At 35.5% G+C, this 16,431-nt stretch overlaps 3 protein-coding genes across 5 annotated transcripts; 1 reads left to right on the top strand and 2 right to left on the bottom strand.

Moving 5' to 3' along the window:
* Window positions 1-366: 366 nt before the first annotated feature.
* LOC110606532 (bifunctional dihydrofolate reductase-thymidylate synthase) lies at window positions 367-4,478 on the top strand. Its single transcript, XM_043953195.1, is given in 9 exon segments — window positions 367-1,873; window positions 1,949-2,183; window positions 2,186-2,344; window positions 2,472-2,516; window positions 2,675-2,740; window positions 3,066-3,127; window positions 3,202-3,276; window positions 3,360-3,426; window positions 4,024-4,478. Coding segments are annotated over 9 exon segments (1,524 nt in total). The 5' UTR covers window positions 367-1,169; the 3' UTR covers window positions 4,135-4,478.
* An 824-nt stretch (window positions 4,479-5,302) lies between these two features.
* On the bottom strand, window positions 5,303-15,894 carry LOC110606531 (inositol-pentakisphosphate 2-kinase). 3 transcript variants are annotated; one of them, XR_006349380.1, is made up of 10 exons: window positions 15,735-15,894; window positions 15,540-15,653; window positions 15,190-15,396; window positions 14,747-14,894; window positions 14,287-14,327; window positions 14,053-14,163; window positions 13,252-13,851; window positions 12,863-13,065; window positions 6,176-6,803; window positions 5,303-5,770 (listed from the first exon to the last, which is right to left on the bottom strand). XR_006349380.1 is itself a non-coding variant. In XM_043953196.1 (9 exons), the coding sequence occupies exons 2-8, from the start codon at window positions 15,639-15,641 to the stop codon at window positions 12,910-12,912; spliced, it is 1,365 nt and encodes a 454-aa protein (XP_043809131.1). In that variant the 5' UTR covers window positions 15,642-15,653; window positions 15,735-15,894; the 3' UTR covers window positions 11,834-12,195; window positions 12,863-12,909. The 3 variants fall into 3 exon arrangements, 1 of the variants encoding a protein (XP_043809131.1); XR_002486525.2 differs by having other exon boundaries at window positions 6,640-6,803; XM_043953196.1 differs by lacking the exons at window positions 5,303-5,770; window positions 6,176-6,803 and adding an exon at window positions 11,834-12,195.
* Window positions 9,499-12,239, bottom strand: LOC122722509. The gene is made up of 3 exons (XM_043953498.1): window positions 12,089-12,239; window positions 10,132-11,090; window positions 9,499-9,829 (listed from the first exon to the last, which is right to left on the bottom strand). Exons 1-2 carry the CDS (start codon window positions 12,237-12,239, stop codon window positions 10,138-10,140), a joined length of 1,104 nt encoding a protein of 367 aa, XP_043809433.1. The 3' UTR covers window positions 9,499-9,829; window positions 10,132-10,137.
* Window positions 15,895-16,431: the final 537 nt, after the last annotated feature.

The following is a 16,431-nucleotide window of genomic DNA, read 5'->3' as shown; positions in this document are numbered from 1 at the left end:
ATTTAATACAATTTTGTTGAACTTAGTGTCGTTTTGTATCCGTTTTACTGTTGCAAAACATTATTTCTCATGATTATATGAAAGGTTCAGAATGAGTTAGTCTTTGCAAGTGCAGTATATATAATCCAACCATGTATGTTTATCAAACCAAGCCAAAATAATTTATACTTAGGAAATAGCTTTTGATATGAAATTATTATTATTTTTTATAAAAATATTTTTGAAAATTTAAAATTATTTTTATTATTTAATTGTTATATTAAAAGATAAAACATATTAACAATATGTACGTAATTGTATTAATATATATTTTTAAATGAGCAAATTAAGGCAAATTAATTTTTTATAATCAGAAAATTATTTTTAAAATGTTTTATACGAAAAAATGGTTGTTCTTTTCAGTTTTGCTTGCCTCCGGTTATCTTCTCTGGTCCCTGTGTAGTTTATACCTTTCCTTCCCATCAATGAAAGCTTCTTCCGAATTCCGTCATCGGAAAATCGCCTAAGCGCTCGTGACATTTTGGCGATTGGAAACCCTAACCACTCTCCCTTTCTCTGTTGGTGCGAGTGAAATTCTTATAGAGTTTACTTGTATGAGTTATGCGACTTCCTTCAATGATAATTTTATATTTTTTAAAAGTAACCAATTTGTTATTCAACGGAAAGGACCCTTCAGTCTTCACAGAGTGACCGATGTTTGCTTGGAAGACGCTCGCTATTTACGAATTATATGTAGTTCTTTTTTTTTTTTTTTTAATCTTCTTTGATTGCAGAAAATCTCTGTAATACTGAACAAATTTGGAAGTGTTCTTGTACTGCTGTTTCTCTTTTTCTTATTTTCGTTGTTTCTTTTGTGAAGAAGAATTTCCTTTTTTTTCACCTGTTGGAGACAGATTACTGGATCTGGCTAGCCTTCAGCAGATATGCAGATGTTGATACAGAGTTGCACTCAGAAGAGTATGCTTTTTTCGAAGGTTTTTATGAAATATCCTTATTGTTCTCTCAGCTATCATACTGCTACATTCTTTCTTGTGGGTTCTAGGCGAACCTTTATATGAGTACTGAGCAAAGTTGCAATCTTTATCAACAGGGTAACTAGGTTGCTGAGGTCATTATAAGGACTACTTTCAGACTTCTCATTGATTTCTGAACATTCAATTTGTTTTTTAATGAGCATGTTTCTATGCAGTTGGAACCCAAAAAAATTATCCACCTACATCCCTATCTGCTTTCTAAAATATTTTTTATGTGAGCATTGTTATGATTCTTGGAATTGTTATTCTGAATTAAGTTGTGTCTTTGTCTTAGTTGCATTTATTCATTTTCAGGTTTTACTGAGTTCTGCTAAAAATAGCTTCTGCAATAATCGTCTTGTTTCGGCAGCCTCGAAACTACAAAGAGCATCTTACATAACTTCAGAGTACAGAACTTACAGAAGATCTTCTACTGTGTCTGGTGATGCTTCAAGGAGCTTTCCTAGTGGTGATGCCAATTTGCATCCTGATCCTAGGAGTTATGAAGTTGTGGTTGCTGCAACTCATGATATGGGCATTGGGAAGGATGGGAAGTTACCATGGAGATTACCATCTGACCTTAATTTTTTCAAGAAGCTTACATTGACCACATCAAATCCTGGGAAAAAGAATGCAGTGGTGATGGGTAGGAAAACATGGGAGAGCATTCCCCTCAGGTACAGACCCCTACCAGGACGCTTGAATGTTGTCCTGACTCGCTCTGGAAGTTCTGATATTACAGCTGCAGAAAATGTTGTAGTTTGTGGAAGCATACCATCAGCTTTGGAATTATTAGCAGAAGCACCTTACTCTTTCTCAATTGAGAGGGTGTTTATTATAGGAGGTGGTCAGATATTGAGGTAATGTGCTTCTGAATAAATAAATTGCACACTAGCAGCTGTCCACATTGGCAAATATTGATATTTTTGATTCAGGGAAACAATTAATGCACCAGGATGTGATGCCATCCACATTACTGAAATTGAGACCAGCATCAAATGTGACACCTTCATTCCAGCTGTTGATTCTTCTCTATTTCAGCTTTGGTATTCTTCTCTGCCATTAGTGGAAAACAATATTCGATATTCTTTTGTGACTTATGTTCGTGTAAAGAATTCAGAAAAATAGAACTCATTTTGAAAGAACTGCAGCAAAGTCTAATGGTAATCTAAATTCAACCAGTTTTGAGAATTTTTCCCAGTCTTCCAAAGTTTATCTTTGAGAAACACAATGGGTATATATATCTAAGATTAGTTGAGAAAATTATTTCAAGTGGAACCCTGAAAGATGACCAGACAGGGAGTGGTACTCCATCAAAATTTGGGTGTCAGGTATTTACCAAACTTGAAATCTCTATATATGTTTCTGTTCATTTCTGTTTCACATTGTTATCTCTGTTTCTTCTGCCTCATTGAAAGATATGTTGTCCTGCACTATTGATAATTGCTACACTTATAGATGCATTTCAATCTGCGCCGATCTTTTCCACTTTTTACAACCAAGGTATTGGTTCCCTTCTAAAAATTCATCTCGTTTGGTTTATAAATATTGATAGTTTTCACTTGTCAAATACTCGCCAGAGGTTATTATGCGGTTATGGAATATTTTTCATCTGCATTATCTAAAATGCTACTTGTGGCTATCATTTTCTGAATACACAGGGAGTGTTTTGGGGAGGAGTTGTTGAAGAACTTCTATGGTTTATTAGTGGTTCAACAAATGCAAAGGTGATAATATCTTCGAGAGCTTTGAATTATGCTGTTCTCTTTTTCCTTAAGCAATCAAATACTTGAACAATTTGAAAAACACTGCTACCCTACTCATTAAAAACAATTTGTTTGGTTTAATTTTTTTGTTCTTCCACTTCTACTCGTGACAAGATTTGTGTATGATGTCATTTAATTTTACTCCATTGCTGTTACTAAGGCTAAGCAATTATACACCAGTTGGTTAAGCAATAACCAAGTTTGAGCATGAAGATATATTTACTGAAGTTTTGTAGCTTTATTATATTAATTACATTCTGGAGAGAATTTGGTTTTCTTGCAATAGGTTCTACAGGAGAAAGATGTTCACATATGGGATGGAAATGCTTCCAGAAACTACCTTGACAGGTAACCTCTTGAGCATCAGACTAAGAGAAATTACCTTGTCGGTGCAAACACAACTGACGCATCTATTTTATTAGTATTGGCCTGAAAAATAGAGAAGAGGGTAACTTAGGACCCATATGTGGCTTCTAATGGAGACATTTTGGTGCTAGGTTAGTGGTTAGGATTCCTCGTAAGAGATTTCAATGTCTTTTTGTTTAATTTTTAGATTATCGTCTTTAAATTTTTTCTACAGATATACAGACATGCATGCTGATTACACTGGCCAAGGATTTAATCAACTAGATGATGTTATTGACAAGGTGATTTCATCCATGTGATTGGAGATGCTTATATTTATAAAAACCGCATTGGGCCTCTGCAGAAGCAGCTTCAGAAGCTTCCTAGACCTTTTCCAGTGAGATATTATAGTATTCAGAATTCAGTTAGATTGATTAAAACTCTTAAAACCTACATGCCATGATAATTGATACCTTTGACTTGAGGAGGTGGATCAGAAAAAAATGAAAATGGAGGGAAAAAATTCATAACCTTCACCAAGAGAGAAATAAAATTTGAAGAAGGTAGCTACGCTCACCTTTTTGCTTCAGCAATAAGAGAGAGTTGTTTAAATTACATTTTGACGCTCCCACCTAATGACTGAGAATCTTTTATTTGTTGCTTCCGAGAATCTTTCAACGGCTAGGCTGGTTTTAGTTTATGGCAATGTTTTAAACATGAGAAATGACAGACCATATCCTCCACAGCAGGAGTGCTACATACTTTGGAATGACATACAAATAAGAAACATTAAGTAGATGATGCCAATCTATGGTGGATTTCAATTTTTTTACTGTTATATTGCTACTATTTGTGTCCTATTTCTCTTACTTACAGATGCTCTTGTTCCTTGATTGCAGATTCTGAGGATAAATCCCCATAAAATGGAGATTGGTTCATTTCGGGCATCAGACTTTGAACTTATAGGTTATGATCCCTATGAGAGAATTGACATGAAAATGGCAGTGTAGATCTCTAAAGCAGAACGAACTACGGGTGGATATATTGTCAAGGGTTGAAGAAGAATATTCCTCAACAGCTTGGGGGATGAATGAGATTTTTGGCTATGGAACAAAAGAGAATGGCAGAAGCTGCCTGTTTCAGTTTTGGGGAGAGCTGGCATGTTATTGTTCTTCTTCTACATCTTCAAGCGTATAGACGTTAAGGCTTTTGTTGGACTTTGGCTTGAAGAACTAGTATTCTCTCATTGTCTCTGATGATTTCGAACTCATTGCCACTGATGATTTCGAAATTAGAGTAAAGGATTTGAATAACGTTATTCGTGCCCCCAATAAACAAACAGATTATTAATCCAGACGCCATGTCCTTGGAAATTTTCAACTGGGTATTCCCTTATGAATTTACCTCAAGTTTCAAAAATAAAATATTTAATTTCAGTATATAGTTTTACGATGACGGTTACTCTTGAGATAATATCTGAATTATTAATTAGATAAGACATTTTAATTGAGAAAGAATATAATTTTTTATTTTTATTAGTCCTTAATTTTTATTTATTTATTATCTTAAAGTTATAGTTTATTTTTTAAAATTATAATAATATATAAATTAATTATCATAATTATATTTATTTTATTTTAAAAATTTTTTAAAATTTTTTTTAAAATTTAATAAAATTTAATCAATTTAAAATAGATATAATTAAAACGTTAATAAAAAAATATATTTTTTAATATATATAAAGTTATTAAAAGAAGGAAGTGTTAAAAGTCTTCAATGCTACTCTAACCATCACTTCCTTTTTTTCTCCAAGGCACATGGCCCTGCCACGAGACATGTATAGGTGGCGACAAATGGGGCTGAGGAGCTTAACTGCTTAAGCTGTCAAGCAACCTTGAAGGCTGAAGCCCCAAGGCAAACACCACTTATTACTATTCAAAGAGAAAGAAGAAGAAGAAACAGCCTCTAAATCTATTTTATTGGTGTTATACTTGCTAAGAAAAATCAAATCAAAGGCCAGTAACCATAAGTAAATAAAATCTAACTTGCTCTTGTTCAGATTCAAGATAAATGCCTGCAACTGCAAACCCTGGTTGATTCAAATCTTATGAGGAGTTCAATCAGGAAGTATAATATACAAGAAATGGAACCAAAAGATATGTGGGAGAAAGAACAAAGTAGCTAAAAGAAAATTTTCATTCACATGCAATAGAATATACAGATGATTGGTACATGAAACATAACATTTTGATAAACTCTAACTACAAAATCTACTTCGTAAAGGGGAAATTTCTTTTTTTCTTGTTCACATGATACAACAATAACTCTCAAAATTCATCACCAACCACGTACCAGACATCGCATCTCTGACATGTCGTTGGAGCACAAGGAACGATCACTTCTTTCCTCAATGAACCTTTATCATCCTTCTTCTCTTCCTTGGAAGGCCCTATGCTCTCAATTGCTGCAGAGCTTCGAGATTTCCTGACCTTGTTAACAATCTTCAATGGGTCAGCTTCACCAATCACGGTCACTGTATACTCAGTCGAGTCAAGAACACAGAAGTCAAGTTATCCCTTCTATTGTTGCAATTAACTTCATCACTTTCTGCCTGCATTTTGAACAGAGCAGCTCCACTATAGTTTTCTGCACCAGAAAAATAATGTAAGATTCCTCTGTACTTTCAGAGTGTCTGTATAAGAAAAATTAAATATTTATGCCATATCCTACACCCTGATAAAGTGCTGCAGCGTGAGTGTAAGAAGAACATGCCCAGGGAAATGTTTAGGAATAAATAGAATAATAACAGATAAAACATCCCAACTTAGAGAAAAAGCCAACTCCTAACAAAGTTAAATAAGGACATTTTTCTGACAGCAGCCAGAAAATTTTGTAGTGAAGTGGAACAGGTTGGCACAGTAGGCATGGAAAGATCCAGAGTGCCATATAAAATTTTATTTTGCAGTTGTTTTTCTCTCATCATGCAAAAAAATTATATAATACAACATTTACTTAGCCTGTCAGAAGGTTCTTGATTGGATAAACTCTTACCCACAATACTTCATCGAATGCAAAATTTACTAGCTACTTTGAACATGCCTTCACATTTGATCTTCTCATATTAGCAACAGTTAATTTTTCAGATTTCACACTCCAGCTTAGCAAATTATTAGCTAAGAGTTGTACCCAAAAAAGAAAAATTATTGGCTAAAAGGGATGCTAGTGGCTCACAATTGCTCATCCATACCCTCCATGGATACGGAAATTGCGTCCATGTCCACACATAGACCAGATTCAGCACTGACACCCAAAATGGTTCCTTCCATTAAATTTATTCAATAATTGCATTATTGGATTTCTGGTGATGGGTAAGTTGCAGAAATGAATTTGTTTAAATTAATGCAACAGTGCATTAATCTACTCCATTTTTATGCCATTGTTTTGTTGTACATACTTCAGAGGTCCTATAAAGGTCCTGTTCTTATAGACACAGATACATTCAATGAATTAAGCACCTCATTATCAAGCACATGGCAAAGCTGCACTCTGCTGCCAATGTATTGGACCACTTCTGCCCGTTTGTTCTACTTGGAAAATCCCACAACACCCGTCAGACCTTCAAATCTTGGCTGCAGGATACCATGTCCGGTTATCAGTCTTGCTTATCTTCATACAGTTGCTGTGCACAAGACAGACAAAATTTAGAAATTCAAGGGGCCAGAAGAGTATATCACATGTAAATTATTGAAATGCTAAAATTTTCTAAAATGGATGTGTTAGAGAAAAAGAGAGAGAGATTCTAGTGCTATAAAAAATGCAAATGGGTACTGACGAAAAGTTGCAAAATAATAGTAAGTACTTCAAAATGATAATGTGAAAAGCCCAATGTAGCACTATTCATAGTCAATGAAATATGCTTACCAACCCCACAATTAAATTTCTACAAAATCTTCAGGTATAACTTCAAGAGGTGATGCTATACAAGTTGAAAAACAACTAAGAAAATTCAAGAAATAGCCAAACCATTTAGGGCCTGCTTGTCATCAGTAGTTGTTATTGAGAGAATCACTTTTTTAAATTTATTAATCAAACAACATTAATTGAGATGCTCTGTATTCTGCTTCCGCACTTGACCGAGCAACAACACTTTGTTTTTTACTCCTCCAAGTGACAAGGTTTCCCCCCACAACTGTGCAGTAGCCAGATGTGGATCTCCTGTCATCGAGAGATCCTGCCCAATCTGCATCTGTAAAAGTTTCAATTCGGAGATGACCATGTTTGGAATAAAGAAGCCCTTTCCCTGGCGCAGACTTTAGGTATCTCAAGATGCGAAGTACAGCTTGCATATGAGTCTCGCGAGGGTCATGCATGAATTGGCTGACTAACCTAACAGCATAGGCTATATCCGGTCGAGTGTGTGAGAGATAAATCAACCTTCCTACCAATCTCTGATATCTTCCAATATCCACGGACTCACCAGTTCCTGCTTTCAGCTTGTGATTACTTTCGATGGGAGATTCTGCTGGTTTACACCCCATCATACCAGTTTCTCCCAAAAGATCCAGAATGTACTTTCTTTGAGAGATGAAAATTCCTTTTTCTGATCTAGCCACCTCGATACCTAGAAAATATTGCAGTTTTCCCAGATCTTTGATTTCAAATTCCTGAGCTAACAACCTCTTTAGTTGAGCCATTTCCTCTTTGTCATCACCTGTCACCACTATATCATCAACATACACAATAAGAAGGGTGGTCTTACCCTTATGATGTTTGATAAACAGAGTGTGATCAGCATTGCTTTGTTGGTAACCGAAGGACATCATGGCTCTGCTAAACCTGTCAAACCAAGCTCTGGGAGATTGTTTTAGCCCATACAAAGCCTTTTTTAACTTGCACACCTTTCCTTGTGTCTTCTCATCAGCGAACCCAGGAGGAATTTCCATGAATACTTCTTCCTCTAAATCTCCATGGAGGAAAGCATTCTTCACATCAAACTGTTGCAAGTCCCAGTCCAAGTTGGCCGCGCAAGATAACAGAACTCTGATTGAATTCATTTTTGCAACTGGGGCAAATGTCTCTTGATAATCCACTCCATAGGTTTGGGTGAAACCTTTAGCAACCAATCTGGCCTTAAATCGTTCAATTGTACCATCAGCTTTGTGTTTCACTGTGAACACCCACTTACAGCCAACGAGTTTCTTTCCAGGTGGAAGAGTGACGAGCTCCCAGGTCTCATTTTTAGCCAATGCTTTCATCTCTTCAATCATTGCTTCCTTCCATTTAGGTTCTGCAAGAGCTTTCTTCCAATCCTGTGGAATAGACACAGAGGAAATAGACAAGGCAAAGGCTCTATAGGAAGGAGACAAGGATTCATAAGAAACAAAGTTAGAAATAGGATGTTTAGTACAAGATCTGACCCCTTTTCTTTGTGCAATCGGTTTATCTAAATCATTGAAGCATTCAAGAGTTGTGGATAACTCACCAGAAGAAGATTCTTGACTCTGAGTAGACTGCATAATGGCCTCTTCTGCCTTGTCTCTCCTTGAATACCTTCTCAAATCTGGCTTGTCCAAACGACCAATTCTTCCTCCCTGATTGGACATCTCCCCCTGTCGATTAGAACTCAAACTCTCTAGTTGAACCATATTATCCGGAATCACACAATTTTGGATCACCTCTTCTTGCTCATTATTCTCCCCCTGAAGAGGTGAGTGGGTGGTATTGAAGTAGGGTTCAGTTTCTCGAAAGGTAACATCCATACTGACTAAGTATTTTCTAGAGGGAGGGTGATAACACCTATATCCCTTCTGTGTCGGAGAATACCCAACAAACACACATTTAAGGGCCTTGGGGTCCAATTCCCTGCCGTTCTAGTATGGACAAAACAAACACACCCAAATATTTTGGTGGAACAACGTATGAATTCTTCCCTTGTAGAACTGCCAAAGGACTCATAAAGTCAAGGGTCTTGAGAGGCATTCTATTTATAAGGTAAGCAGATACAAGAACTGCATCTCCCCAATATGCTTTGGGTAGATTCATGGTGAACATAAGAGATCGAGCTACCTCCAATAGATGTCTATTTTTTCTCTCAGCAACGCCATTTTGAGCACTAGTATAAGGACAACTAGTCTGGTGTACTATCCCATTACTCTCCAAATAGGCAGAAAAGCTACTATCCATGTATTCTCTTCCATTGTCAGTTCTCAAAATTTTCACCTTAGTATCAAATTGAGTACAAATCATCTTATGAAAAGATTGAAAACAAGAAAAAACATCACTTTTAGCTTTAATCAGATAGACCCAAGTCATTCGAGTGCAACAATCAATAAAGGTGACAAACCATCGATTACCAGATAAGGAGACAGTTTGAGTAGGCCCCCAAACATCAGAATGAATAGTTGCAAAAGGAATTTGACTTTTATTATGACTCAAAGGATAGGATGTTCTAGTGTGTTTAGCATACTCACAAGCATCACAAAATAAAGAGCCAAACTGGGTTTTAGCAAACAAATCAGGATAAAGTTTTTCTAAGACAAAAAATGATGGATGTCCTAATCGCCGGTGCCATTGTATTATTTCCCGATTGACATCCTTATTTTCTCCAAAACAAGCTTGAGATATCGAAGAACCCGGATCACTCTCCAACATGTATAAGCCATCATGCAGCCTACCATTGCCAATCCTCTTCCCTGTGCGAAGATCCTGAATAATACAATGATCAGGAAAGAATTCAAGTTTACAGTTAAGGGCATTGGTGATAGCACTGACAGATAAAAGGTTGACAGGAAAGTGGGGAACATGAAGGACAGATGATAATTTAATGTTGGATGTGCAAATAACAGAACCTGTTCCGGATATTGGAGTAAAAGAGCCATCAGCAATTCTGACACTATCTTTGGTTAGAGAAGGAGAATAATTGAGAAAGCCTTTAGAAGAGCCTGTCATATGTCTATTCGCACCAGAATTGATAATCCATGGAACATTATTAAAAGAGGAAGCATTACCTGACTTTACAAAGTTAGATGTGGCACCAGAGGATGAAGAGGTGTCAATATGAGACAAGAGGCGCTTGAGACTCTGAAGTTCATTAGCGGAAAGAAACTCAGTCGTTGTTGTCTCCTTAAAGGCTCCTCCACAGTTTCTGCTAAATTAGCTTGATTTCTAGAGGTACCTCGTTTTCCTCCACGACCTCTAGTGGGACGACCATGTAACTTCCAACAAGTCTCTTTGGTATGCCTCGGTTTCCCACAATAGTCACAGTGTAATTGATCTTTCTCAGAAGTAGGAGGCTGTGGTGTGCTCAAACTAGTAGTCAACCCAGCCTTTTCAACTGGTGCAGTATAGAGCATAGCATGTCGACGACTTTCCTCTTGTTGAACATGAGCGTGGGCCTCTTGTAGAGAAGGAAAAGGATTTCTTCCCAACACTTGGACTCGAATTGGATCATATTCATTATTCAACCCTGCAAGAAAATCATAGACCCGCTCCTTTTCAATCATTCTCTGAAATTTGACTGTATCTCCAGTGCAGTCTGCCTGAAAGTCTTGATAGTAATCAAGTTCCTGCCATAAGCCACATAACTCAGAATAAAATTGGGAGATAGTCATTTCTCCTTGCTTAGTACCATGAATCTTATTCCGAATATCATAAATTTGGGCATCATTCCCAATCTTGGAATAAGTTAAGGACAAAGCTTTCCATATTTTTGCAGCAGTATCAATTAACAAATAGGACTTAGAGATATTAGGTTGCATCGAGTTCAGTAACCATGTCATAACAAGACAATTATTTGAGTCCCATTGAGGAAAATCTGGATCACGCTCATCAGGTTGCTTTTTATTACCAGTGACATAAGGTGGCGCGTGAGCCTCACGCGCAAGCTTTTCCGGCGTCGGAGCAGGTCGGTCGGCCGGCGGCAGTCCGGCGGTTCTTCTGGTGCCGGCGGTGAGAGAGTGAAGGGCTCCTAAATGGGTTAGTACCAAAAAAGTAAATCTAGGGTTTTGAAACCCTAAAGAGGAAAAATTGAATTTGAACCCAAAAAATCAGGAAAAAGGCTCTGATACCATGAAGATTTTTGGGAAAATTTTGAGTATTCTTGTATTTCACTCTTGATTTGTACAATATGTCTACATGGCTATTTATACACAAAGAATCATATCTAAACAGGAAGCAAATAATCAAATAATAATTACAGAGATAATTAAGGATCCTAATCAAATCAAATCAAATCTCTAGAATCAATTAGGATTAGCAAATAAGTCAACAATTAAAAATCACTAAAATAAAAATAAAAAAAAAAAACAGTTTTTTTAGCATCTAAACTTGTTTTTTAAGCATTTTGAATTTAAAACTCAAATATCAAACGGGACCTTATTATAGGTTGACTTGGAATCCTCATAGGACACAAAAATAGAAGTTGAACATTCAAATGCCACTAGTTCGCTCAACATTAAATTACATCTCAGAAAATCAGATATAAAATCATGTTGCTTAAAAATGCAGAAAGGTAACACAAATTATTTAGTGCAATCCTTCTTTTCTCCCAAGAAAAGTCAAAACCAGTAACTCTGTTTGGAATACAAAAATTTATAAGAATTCAATCCAATTGATTTTTGTTTTGTTAGTTCCCCAGAATTTAATTCTTTTAACTTTAAAAGAAAAATCAATCTAAAAGAAACAAAACTATCTCTTCTTGCAAATGATATATAAAAGGAGAGGGAAAAGCCTATAAGCCATTTCATAGAAAAGAGCAACTGAAAGAGAGCAGAATATCTATGATGAAGTCTACTACAGATTGTTAGATCTTAAAGTTTAGTCATAAGAAATCTGCTTAATCTCAACTTTCATCATTGAAAGTAAACCTTATTATTTGAGTTACAACATGCCCAATTCATTCAAGCCACCTAAATGAATTTGGGGTTCACGTGGTCTTGGGATGGAATAGAACTGAAAGTAGTTAACTGTCATTTTTCCGAGTACATCTCAAAAATGTCTCTTGCTGCTTTCTATCCTCCATCCTCATTAAATTCCCATCAGATGATAAACCGCTGAATAATCTCCACAAACATCTATCAGCAAATGCAATTGCTTGCAGATTAATCGATGCAATCATATAGAAAATTTCTCATAGCACTCTTAAACCTTTGAAAAAGTCAATAACGACCATCTAGATTTTTGGGGTTAATAGACCCATGGATGGCATGAAATAACAAACACATCTATGTTATAGAAATGGAGAAGATGATGCAAGCTAAACCTAAGATCATACGCGGAGAAGTGTTAAGCTTTAGCGTGTTTTGACCTCTCCATAAATTTAGCTCTAAATTGAGAAAAGAATGCAAGAGTGATCACAGTAGCCAACTTCAACTTGCTTGGATTGAGGCTCACTGTGTTGGCTGGAATGTGACTTATCACAAGCATCAAGTTTTTACATCAAGGACAATGAATGACAGATGTAGTTCAGTCTGATTTAAAGAGTTCTCAAGACATCATATATCAAAAAATAGCATTCCTAACTTGCAATGGATAAAATAAACTCAAATTCAAGAGTCAAAGACCATTCATGTTGCAAAAAGAAAAGGCAAGAAATATATGACAATAGAAATAGAATTATTTATATCTATAAGGGAAATTCAATCTTTAAACCAAGTTAAGAAAATGGTAAATTTGTGAGCAGATTCATGAAAATTTGTCATGCTTATATCAATAACTAAGAGAAAACGTGCTTGCACTTACCGGTAGAGTTTCAGTTAAGTGAGAATGCTCCAGAGTCTTGTTGAATGTCAATTTACAGTTTCATAAGCCTCCATAACCAGAGTGTTGCCTTTAATATGTTTTGTTTCTGCTGCCTCAGAATAGGCCTTCAGTATCTTCTTGTCTTTTTCATAATAGGTTTCCATCTTTTTTAAAGGTTTCAAATCCAGGTCAATGAAATTCACCTAAGGAAGTTGCAGCATAAATGAAAAAATCAAACTATAAGCAAAGGTTTGGCACAAGTTGTTGATGGATAGAGTGATTAAGCGGTATGCGTTCAAATAATAATACCACCATGATTTTGGCCAAATTTCTGAAACTTCATATCAACTATGCAATTTAAGATAAAATGAAATAGGTTAAAAGCCTACCTTGTAATCAAAGTTTTGGTGGGTTGATTTCAGATATATATTGCTATATGGAGACCCAAAATCCATATCTTCTCTTGGTTTAAGACTGATCATCAAACTACAGTCTTTTGCAGTTGCAGCTATTAAAAAATCCCTTACAATCTTCAAGCTTTCATCCAAAGGAATGGAATGCAACGAGGCAAACCTAGGTTGAAGTCTTGCTTCATCCAATTCACTACATGCCATGCAAGGCTGAGAAATAATGTTATAATAAGCATGAATTGCCCCTTCGATATCAAAACTATCAAGTTTTTGAACTTCAAGAAGCCGATCCAGCACTTGAGAGCTATAGACTGTCTCAGCAACAAGCTCTATGAAACTCCTTGTACGCAAACCATCTTCTGCCTGGATGACTCCCTTCAATGCATCTTCAAAAGCTTTTTCAATCATGATACTAGTTTTATTTGTGCCACCACCCAAGCCCCCAAATATAATGGATCCATTTAAGAACACACGGAAATTATTTTGTGGAGTATTGTAGAGATCATTGATAGCTTTATGTATTCTTTCCTTGGAACTACAGAAAATATCCAGAGGATCATATTGGCTGAACTCCAATATCTGAAAAATTATCATGTTTGAGAGGACAGAATTATGGTGAGAAGGCCTCATCAATGAGGTTCACAAGCCTTTTAAGCTAGTATTAACAACACTGATATGAAAAGCGGTAGTTTCACCAGATCAAGTAACATATGACTGTTGTCACAGTAAATCTATATAGCATGAAGCAACTACGCCATGAGATAAAGGGTAGAAAATTACCTCATGTTGGCTCAACTTTAGGACTTGGTGTAATCTAAAACGAGTTGTGCTCCTTTTAATGACATTTCTTTCAGCCATGAATCTTGATAAAGGAAGAAATCCACATTTGGGCTACTTCATGGAAACAAATAGGCAAGTTATAAAGCCTATAAGGAAAAAACAACACTCACAAACAAACAAAACTAACATCAATCAGAAAATAAATGTGAAAAACATTAAATTGCTCATCAATACCTTTATTTCAACAGATATGCAGGGCCCAGCATTACGAACACCTGGAATGAAGGCCACCCAATAAATTACAATTTGTAAATATTATGTGATAAAATAAATTAATCCAATTTTAAACAGTTTATGGAAATCTTGGACCTTCTGTTCACAAATTTATTACATGTGATAGGGGCTGTAGTTTATATTCAGTTGCACATATTATAGTGAGGGAGCATGTATACTATGCCCTAATGTTGACTCAAAAGTCAGAAACCTATAAAAGAAAGGGGGTGATTGCATCAAAGAAAAATAAATATAATAGAATTTAGTTTCATGAAGACAGAATTGAACTATTAATATCCTTTGGACTAAACTCAGCCAATCAGATTAAATATACTCTTTTTCTAACTAGTTAATTGTGAAAAAAAAATGATTATAATTATCCAAGGGAAGTACAGCACAGAGAACATGATATAGTAATTACCATTAGGAAATAGAGAATGATCGGTCATGATAAGCACAAAATCACATTCTGTATTAATCTTGGCAGCATCAACTCGCCAAGCAGGACGCTGGCAGCTCACTTTTTTCTCTATAGTTTCAAGAAATTCTTTAGAAACTAGGACATGCATCTGCCAAGTTAAAAGGACAGAAACAACTCATTAAACATATTTGTTTTATACAAATTGATTAAGCAAATGTTACATGTGGTTTTCTAAACCGTCTTCACAAAGAGACAACCAATATCATACCCACAAGTCCCATACATAGATTATACTCTATAAATATCTGCGTTCAAAGGACCATAAAGACGCCAAATTAAAAATTGAACCCCGGGAAATTAACAAAAGTGAGGACCAGCTTTACATTAAAAAGGAAAAAATAATAATAAGTAAGCACGAGAAAAAGCAAGAAGAAAAGGCATACACCAGCATCAACGTGTTTGGGACCCAACAAAGGGCTCATGACATGCCGAACATAAAGCAACTCCGCCAATTCTTTTGTAGGAGATGATTCTAGTTCTTCTAATTCTCTCCATAGCAACCTTTCATGCTCTGTTAAAACTGTGTGATCATCCAGACAATGTGAAGAACCGTTCCTAGCTATCTTTTGGATTCTCGTTACCTTCCCATTCTGCTTATTGTAGTATTACACATAGCATATCAGCAAAACAGTTCAAACAAGGGTTGATAAATTTTCTATATGACATTAGGCAATTGATTACACTGCAATGGGAAAAAATAGGGAAAAATTTTATGAAGAGTCGATGAACTCACAAAGAGGGGAGATGATCCGGCGTAAGCGAGGACTAAGTTAGCAGCACCTTCGCCTCTATAAACCCAATCAGCTGCGTCCTTTTTCTCTAATTTGACCTCCATTTGGTAAGCTCACTACAGTTCATTAGACCTTGCCAAATAAACAAACAGATGACCGGAAAAAAACCGAGAAGAAGAAAAAGGATAAATAATTACCTGAAGAAAGAGTTCAAAAATAAAAAATCTCCGATATCGAAATTCAAACTATTATCAGTTTTAGAACCTAAGAGACTAACGCTCGCACACTTCCTTATCTCAAAGAATCACAAGGAGAGATCCAGTGGCGAAGCCACTTTAAGAGAAGGTGCGCAAATTGATCACGTTCTCTTTTTTTGTTTTTTCTCTTGTTTTTTACTTTTAATTTTAAAATTTCTTTTATTTTTATTTTTGTAATTTTATAATTAAAGTTAATATTTATCGTTACTCGCAAGTTTCTCTACTGATCCCTATTAAAAATTTCATAAATATTTTGATTTCTGTACAGTAACATATTGTTTACATATAATTTAATTAATTTTTAAAATATATATAACTTTTTAAGTATCTATTATGAAATTAGAGATAAAGAAATATTTATTTTGATTTTTTAATAATATTAATTTTAAAAATTTAATGAATGAGACCGTTATTTATACAGTCGATTTTTACTTGTTTGGAAGGAGATATAAGATAATAAAAATTCTCTTCGTATCCTTCTAATCTATTTTGATTTTTGAATTCTGATTAAATATTTCCAATCTGATTATTATAACGAGACATTGGCTAAATTAATCGAGAATTTTAAACTTGATGAGGAGAGTGCAATCCAAATAAATGATGATGCTAAAAAAAGGCCAATAAACACTAAACATAA

This window comes from Manihot esculenta, chromosome 18 (assembly GCF_001659605.2).
Source record: "Manihot esculenta cultivar AM560-2 chromosome 18, M.esculenta_v8, whole genome shotgun sequence".
Lineage (NCBI taxonomy): Eukaryota > Viridiplantae > Streptophyta > Magnoliopsida > Malpighiales > Euphorbiaceae > Manihot > Manihot esculenta.
This window is presented reverse-complemented; position numbering and strand designations above follow the sequence as displayed.